General features: G+C 36.0%; 1 protein-coding gene across 1 annotated transcript; it reads left to right on the plus strand.

Annotated features, from left to right (window-relative positions):
* Positions 1 to 1,783: 1,783 nt before the first annotated feature.
* Positions 1,784 to 6,764, plus strand: LOC107888960 (serine/threonine-protein kinase EDR1). Its single transcript, XM_016813237.2, has 13 exons — positions 1,784 to 2,433; positions 2,536 to 2,941; positions 3,036 to 3,687; positions 4,015 to 4,055; positions 4,269 to 4,337; positions 4,534 to 4,634; positions 4,800 to 4,878; positions 5,056 to 5,154; positions 5,276 to 5,344; positions 5,463 to 5,512; positions 5,622 to 5,703; positions 5,793 to 5,887; positions 6,118 to 6,764. The coding sequence occupies exons 1-13, from the start codon at positions 2,006 to 2,008 to the stop codon at positions 6,242 to 6,244; spliced, it is 2,298 nt and encodes a 765-aa protein (XP_016668726.2). The 5' UTR covers positions 1,784 to 2,005; the 3' UTR covers positions 6,245 to 6,764.
* The last annotated feature ends 1,649 nt before the right edge of the window (positions 6,765 to 8,413 follow it).

Here is an 8,413-nt window from a genome sequence, read left to right on the forward strand (position 1 = left end):
TGGAGTGTTCAACATATCTCTAGACCCATATGGATATATTAGGACAATATGGCAGGGATGTGTTAAAGTAAACACATTAACGTTAAATACTTAGTAATTAGGGAACACATTAAATCATGAAATTGCTCATAAAACACATAAGTACAAAGTTAAATATAGTTGATCGCTTGACAAAAGGAATACCACTAAAGTTGTTCAACGGACATGTGGTTGAAATATAGTTCAATTTAAAAAATTATATAAATTGAGAATTCATTTAAAATTATTATTTTTGAAATTATAAAAAAAATATAAAATTATTTAAAAAATACATGTAGAATGAACTTCCATAAAAAAACTCAAACCTCCATTTATTCAGATTATTCTAGACATCTACTTTTAAGGTTATTTATTTATTTATTTAAAAAAGATAGTTTTTAAGAATTATTATAGCTTTTTAAATAAATTTTAATATTTTTATTATATATAATTGAATTGTTTATAAAATGTAAATGATGACTTAACGCTTTTAAGAGAATACGGAGACTTCAAAAACTAATGTGAAGCAAAAACCAAATTAGGAGAAATTATTGAATTGAAAATTAAATATTTTTTTTATCCCTTTTATTATACTTTGAAAGGGAAACTTGTAGCTTGGACCAAATAATGAAAGAAAATTACTTGCCATAAAAAGCCACAAAACTAGAACATTTGATTGTTGGTTAAACGGAAAAAAAGAAGAAGAAGATGGTTTTAATTTTTTTTAAGTAATAAATAAAGTCGGTCCAATTAATACCTCTCAAACCCTACCCTTAGCGAAAAAGTGAAACCCGGAACATCATATCGAAGGAGGAACCTTGAAGTTAGCGTTTGTGATGACGCGCTACATTCATTGGACATTCACCTGAAATTCTATCACTTAATTGGATGATTTCAATCACGTGAATTTTAGCTCGTGGGGATGCTACCCTACTCCTTAGTCTATTTTTTTTTCTCTGATAAGACACTCCTTAGTGTATTTAAAGCATCTGGTATTCACGATGAGATAAAGGGTCTAATTTCAAGACACCTCCGGGTATTATAGACCTGATTTTAATTTGGTCCTGATTTTTGAAGTATCATCTGAGGGCGAGTTGAAATCGGTTTAATCAATCATTCGGTTAAGTTGGTGTCTATTAAGGTTTTACTGATTAAATCGTTTATAATCTTGGTTTAAGCTTAACTTGGTTAGTCAATTCGATTAAAATCGAATGTTGTTGGATAAGTTTGAAAAATCAACCTAATCAGCTAAAAATCCAAAAACTAAATGTATCATATCGATTAAGTCAGATCACTAGTCTAACCATTAAATTGAATGTTAAATATCAACTTGTATCTAACATGAAGATCATTTATACATGTAAATATTTTTTTCGCTTTTGTTTTCATATTTTTTTATCTTTTAGTGTTGTTCATGTTTATTTTACAATTTAAGTTCGGGATTCAAAGCTATCATTTTTAACAATATCGTCTCAAAGCTCAACATAAAAAAAGTATATATGTATTTTTAAAATATACTATACATATTTAAATTGACTTTCATGTTAGATTAGAACTTTACATTTTATGATTAAAAACCTAATTGATGAAACACCTAATTGATACAATATTAATAATTGGATCCAATTGAAGTATTTTAAAATTTAGAAACCTATTTAAAATTTAGAATATAATGCGAGAACACCATAAGGAATTAACCCGAAAAAGGAAAAAAAAAACAAAAAACCAGAAAGAAACTGTCCCAAAACAAAGAAAAAGGCAAGAAAAAAAGAAAAGATAAATAGAAAAAAGGAAAAGAGAAATAGTTGAAGTCTTTGAGTCTTAGACCTCTCTTAAAAGAGAAAGAGGACTGTTTATTTCTACAGAAAGTGAGATTTTTGTATCTTATCAAAGCTTTGAACTTTGAAGCCCCTTCCTATGGTTTGACTTTTTGATTTGGTGAAGTGTACCAAAAAAAAAAAAAAAAAGAAAGAAAAAAGTAGCAAAAATGGAAACACCTACAGCGGATGAGCTTTTGAGGAAGATCCAAGAACTGGAGGCAGGACATGAGCATCTCCAGCAAGAAATGTCTAGATTAAAACAATCCGGCGCCGGTCAGTCAAAGCCCGACCACATTCGTCAAAGATCCCACTCTACTTCCCCTCAACGCCGCCGCTGCCCGGGGAATTCGGCTGCGGCGGCGGCTACGTCGGCTGCTGCTTTGAAGAAAAGTTCTTGCTCGTTTCGGCATTCGTCGCCGTTGCAAAGAGAGAGCAGAAGGTGTGATACCGGAAATGGCGGCGGCGGAGGTGATGGAGAAGGCCGGAATACTGGTCCGGCTGCCGTTAATTTCACCAACAGTCAGTATTTAAATATTTTGCAGTCTATGGGACAATCTGTTCATATATTTGACCTTAATGGCCGTATAATTTATTGGTAAGAGGGTTACTTTCATGCCTTTAATGTTCTAGTCAGTGATTAACCTTTGTTATTAGTAAATGTAAGTAGCATTCTTATTGAATTGGGCATTTTTTGCAGGAACCGAACTGCGGAAAACCTTTATGGTTATTCAGCGGCGGAGGCTTTAGGGCAAGATGCCGTTGAACTTCTTGTCGATCCCAGGGACTTTGCGGTGGCGAATAATATAGTTCATCGTGTTATGATGGGTGAGAGTTGGACTGGGCAATTTCCTGTTAAGAATAAAATGGGGGAGAGGTTCTCAGCTCTTGTAACTGATACTCCTTTTTATGATGATGATGGTTCTTTGGTTGGAATTATTTGTGTATCCAGTGATTCTCGGCCTTTTCAAGTTGCATTTTCGGCTGAAAAGCAACCTGAAGGAAATTCGACCTTCAGCCGGTCCAAAAATGCTGTTTCAGCTAAACTCGGTCTTGATCCTCAGCAACCTTTGCAAGCTGCAATTGCGTTGAAGATAACGAATTTGGTATTGGTTCCTTAATTTTCATGTAGTTTCTGGTTGGTTTTTTATTGTTATTGTAGTTTGTCTTGGGTTGATTGTGAAAGAGTTACTAATGCAGGCGTCCAAGGTGAGCAACAAAGTGAAGTCCAGAATTAGGACCGGAGAGAATTGCATTGATCCGGAAGGGGGAAGTGGAGATAGTCATCATTCTGATCATGTTTTGTCCGATGCTGTACATTTCGATCATAAAGAAGATGCAACTTCGAGTGCAGCCAGTACACCGAGGGGAGATGTACACCCATCTGCCTTTGGTGTATTTTCTCCTTTTGAGGAGAAGCCTGCAGTTAAAACCTCGAGAGATTCTGGTGATGAGAGTGAAGGAAAGCCTGCAATCCAAAAGATTATGACATTAATGAATAGGAAAGGGTTATCATGGCCTTGGAAAAGGAATGATCAAGAAGGATTGGAGGCAAGGACTGCACGTTTTGTTTGGCCTTGGTTGGGCAATGATCAAGAGAATGAAACGTTTGAACCCAAGTGCTCATATTCTAGTGCAAAAACTGAAGGCCATGTTAATGAAGGTAATAGACCTGTTAATAACGAGGCATCGGGTTCCTGGTCATCATCTATTAATGTTAACAGCACAAGCAGTGCCAGCAGCTGTGGAAGCACCAGCAGTAGTGCTGTTAATAAAGTTGACATGGATTCTGATTGTTTAGATTACGAGATCTTGTGGGAAGACTTGACGATTGGAGAGCAAATAGGGCAAGGTAAATTCTTTTGCTGAACTGCAACTGGGAGATGTGATGGAATTATGAACTTGTTAATAACTAGATCCTCTACTTTATGCATTGAACTTTACACCGATCCTATCATCTTCATTGTTGATATGGCTAATATCAAAGCACATGAACCGAAACCCAAATGTCCATTAGACAATTATGCGAGTGGCTGAGAAATTGATAATTGACTCAAAGCTTGCAGTCCATGTTTTACTTTGTTTTTACTCTATTGATTGTTTCTGTTACTCAATGATGTTTTTCATGGATATATATTTTTCTAGTATTTACTTAATGTTACTTTGCTTTTTCTCTCAGGTTCTTGTGGAACTGTGTATCATGCTCTGTGGTATGGATCAGTACGTTCTTGTTCTCCTTCTCCTTTGTTTCCTTTCTGTTACTTTGCCTTTTTCTTTTTTTTTCTGTCTAACATATCTATATGCTCATGTAAAGTTTTGCCTAAAATGGAAAGATGGTGGCATGGATTAATGGAAAATGGTAGGGAGCTCTAGGAAAAAAAACTGTAATCATCTTATTATTTGCATAAACGAACCATATTCATTTTATTGCAGGATGTTGCTGTCAAGGTATTTTCAAAGCAGGAATATTCGGATGATATTATACATGCCTTTAGACAGGAGGTGCGCTTAATTGTTACATTCATTTTCACTGTATTTTCATACTTCATTAAATGATTTCTTTTGCTTTTTTGGTAATTTTGGAGTCATGTAGTACATGCCCCGGCCAACAGACCGAAGTTGCTGCATTTTTTATTGTTCTGAGTTTCTTTCTTCCTCTTTCAAATGCTGCTCTCACTATTTTGACTTCTCTTTGAAGGTATCTCTGATGAAAAGACTTCGGCATCCAAATGTTCTGCTGTTCATGGGAGCTGTGACTTCACCTCAACGTCTCTGCATTGTCACAGAGTTCCTTCCACGGCATGATCTCAACTTTATTTTTGAAATTCCTTTTATGCTGGCACTCATTTTTCGGCTTTCACATTGCATATCTTTTGCTCCGCGGGACAGTAGTTTTGTTGATTTAAATTCTAGTATGGTTTGCTCGGGTTGATGAATGCTTATATTTATATCTTAATGATGCAGTGGGAGTTTGTTTAGACTACTACAGAGAAATACTACCAAATTAGATTGGAGACGGCGTATTCATATGGCTTTGGATGTTGTAAGCATTGGTTAATTTGGATTTTCTTTTTCCTTCAATATCATGATGGTTCACTGGTTATGATGGATGTAGTGCCATCATCCTTTGTTCTGCATTTGTTTATATTTCATGTTTGCTTGCATTGCTGGGGTAGCCCTTCCCTCATTCAATTCCTTCTTTTTGATTGAACTTTTTCAGGCACGAGGAATGAATTATCTTCACCATTGCAATCCACCTATAATTCATCGGGATTTGAAGTCTTCAAATCTCCTTGTTGATAAGAATTGGACTGTGAAGGTTTGCCATTACTGATGTCCATCTTTCTAAATGCAAATCTTGTTTTAGTTTGCTTCAGGTTTTGAGGATACCATTTTTTTTTACTTGAAATAAAAGGTTCCGGTAATTCTATTTTGGACAGGTTGGTGATTTTGGTTTGTCACGTCTCAAGCACGAAACATATCTCACTACAAGGACCGGGAAAGGAACGGTATTTACTGAAACCTTCATTTGCTTCTCCAATAAATATTTTTATCTAATATCTTAATCATTTTCCCGAGGATTATCTTTTTAGTTTCTTAATTGGAGTACCGTGACTTTTTCTGTAGCCTCAATGGATGGCTCCTGAAGTTCTTCGTAATGAACTCTCGGATGAGAAGTATGTTTCTCCCTTTCCTCTCTTTTTCACTCACATACAACAAATCCCCAAGCCCCATCACATTTGCCTTTCTCCCACCGCTGACCTCGATCTTCTCGAAAACACTTAGGTCTGATATTTATAGCTTTGGAGTCGTATTATGGGAGCTTGCTACAGAGAAGATACCTTGGGAAAATCTCAACTCAATGCAGGTATAGTTTTTATCTTTTCCGAAGAGTTGAAAATCATCGAACCAACTTCTCTCTGCTAAAAACAAGGTCCTACATTGGAATATTTATAGGTGATAGGAGCTGTAGGGTTCATGAACCAACGACTAGAGATACCAAATGGAGTTGATCCACGGTGGGCTTCTATAATTGAGAGTTGCTGGCATAGGTGCTTATCTCTTTACATACATTATTTTAAACCAAAATTATCTTGGGATTTCATGATGAGTCGCATATTCATTTTAAGCCAACTTTTTCATGTGTTTGAAAACGAAGGTTTATTCGTAGCTCATTGACTTAGGGTAGTACTTGTCTTCACAAGTAAATCCGATTTTCTTTCTTCCCTCATGTCATATAAACATGGTTTGATATATGAATCTAAAACATCCTGAAAACCAGTGATCCGCAGTGCCGGCCAACGTTCCAGGAACTTCTCAACAAGCTTAGAGATCTTCAAAGACAATATACTCTCCAATATCAGCAAGCACGTAACATGGGTGGAGATGGGTCTCAAAGGGAATCATGAACCAAATATATATTTACTTTTTTTGTGCCCTTTTTTTTCCCATGTCAGCAAAAGTTGTAGAAGCATGGGCATTTGTTATATCTTTTTGCACCATTGCTATTCGTTGAGGTGCTGGTTACCACAAAATTGGCACATAAAGTTTGTGGTGTTGCCATTTTGCAGTTGGCATCGAAAAAAAAAGGTGAGAGCAAACAGAGAGACGAAAAAAGGAGGCAGTAGTTGGCACCATGTGAGCTGCTGCCCCTCTCAAGTTGGATGCTCATTGGCTGGTTGTGAGATGTTTTGTTATAATGTGGCGTCTTTATATATATAAATATATATAGTGTAGTGTTAAAATAGCCACAAGTGGTGTTTGTGAGAATTGGAGTCTTGCTATGAGCTGTGATTTTTCTAAGAGAGAGTACGTCATTATGTCAGTCAGGAGCCACTAATTAGGGAAAGTTGTACAGAATATATACAAATCATCAATGTTACATTTATTGGAGTAAAAATAATGAAGTGAGAGTATTGTCTTGCTTTCCTTCTTTTGTTAATTTTATATAGGCTTAAATGTGGCTTTCTGTTATGTGCCTTAGCGTAGGATCTAGTCACAGATCTAGACGAGAAAGAATTCTTGTTTCGACCTATGGTTATTCAAAAGGTAGATTCGTCCTTGATTGAATTTTCTTTCAAAATACCGTTTCTTCTGATAGAATAATTGCTTATTTCTTTATTTCATATTGGCAGCCTTTTATAGATTCTTAATAACAAAAGAAAGAGTCCTAATTAACATAAAATAGAATTCCTAACTTAGAGTTTATAAAGGAAACAAAAGCCTAATATAATAGATAAAACAAGTAAAACTAAAACTCTTAGTAAAACTTGATATAATAAATAAAACAAAAAACTCTTATTGCAATTAAAGCGTCCATATCATTACTCTCCTTCTCGGAATTGAGCTTGTCCTCAAGTTCAAATTCAGAATAAATTTTAGAATTTATCCAAAATCATTCATCTCATCATCATCTTGCTTGCCTTCAACATCTGGTATTTCTATTTAAAATAACCTTTTACATTTGTGTCCCATGGAATAAGATAAGATTCGTCACAATTATAACACAACCCTTTAGCCCATCTTTCTGTCATTTTTATCCGTGTCAATCTCTTAATAAATGGTGCAGAAGAACCTATTTTGCTGTTGTTCCCTGTTGGTTCTATTGTTTGTCCCCCTCCCTTTGTAATGTTCTTAGTTGTTGGAATGATTCAATTGCTGTCAGTGTTTTGGGAAGTTGGCCAATTTAGGATGGCTCGAGATGACAATTTGGAAGAGACATTTTGTTTACGTTCCAATGTTCGAGCCATATTCATTGCAACTCCAAGGTTTTCTGGTTGTTGCATCTCAATATCAATTCTAAGTTCCTCTATCAACCTGGTAGTAAAGAGGTTTACTTGTTGTTGAGGTCTAAGATCAATAGTCCTAGCCAATAGTGATTGAAATTGACGTTGATATTCCTCTACAGTCCTAGTTTGTTTCAAGTTGGCAAGTTCTCCTAAGGGGTTATTGCTCACAGGTGACTCAAACCTTACATGACAACACTCTTTGAAGCCCCCCAATCAAGATTTGCCTCTTCTTCTTCCATTTGATCAAACCACAATTGGGCCTCTCCTAAAAGATGGAATGATGCTAAGCTTACTTTGTCTTTTTCGTTAGTTCGTTGATTGTCAAAAAAATTTTCGCATCTTTTCAACTACCCTAAAGGATCTCCAACACCATCATAAGTGGGAAATTCCATCTTAGAGTATCGTGGCAACATGCACCCACCGTGTTGTAAGTCTAAATTCCTTTTCCTGCCTCTGCTACTGCGCTGTCCTTCATTATTCTTCTCTGAATCTCCTTTCGTTATCTTTTGGATCAAAAGAGATAATATCGCCATCTGCTCCTCTAATGCTTGTTGCCTTGTAGCCATTTGTTCCATGAAAGCCTCCAGCTTGGCTGTCAAAGTCTTTTCGTCACCCATGACAACTGCCACGGATACCAAGTTGTTATGCGTCTTGGCGTAGGATCTAGTCACAGGTCTATACGAGAAAGAATTCTTACTTCGACCTATGGTTACTCAAAAGGCAGATTCCTCCTTGACTGAACCCCCTCTCAAAATAACGTTTCTTTTGATAGAATAATTGCTTACCTCT

The sequence above is a fragment of the Gossypium hirsutum genome, chromosome A09, assembly GCF_007990345.1.
Source record: "Gossypium hirsutum isolate 1008001.06 chromosome A09, Gossypium_hirsutum_v2.1, whole genome shotgun sequence".
In the NCBI taxonomy this organism is placed as follows: domain Eukaryota; kingdom Viridiplantae; phylum Streptophyta; class Magnoliopsida; order Malvales; family Malvaceae; genus Gossypium; species Gossypium hirsutum.

Coding starts and splice junctions, on each gene's coding strand:
- LOC107888960 (XM_016813237.2), top strand. CDS start 2,006: ATGGAAACACCTACAGCGGATGAGCTTTTGAGGAAGATCCAAGAACTG. Junction 3,688..4,014: donor TGGAGAGCAAATAGGGCAAG/GTAAATTCTTTT, acceptor TTTTTCTCTCAG/GTTCTTGTGGAACTGTGTAT. Junction 5,513..5,621: donor AATGAACTCTCGGATGAGAA/GTATGTTTCTCC, acceptor GAAAACACTTAG/GTCTGATATTTATAGCTTTG.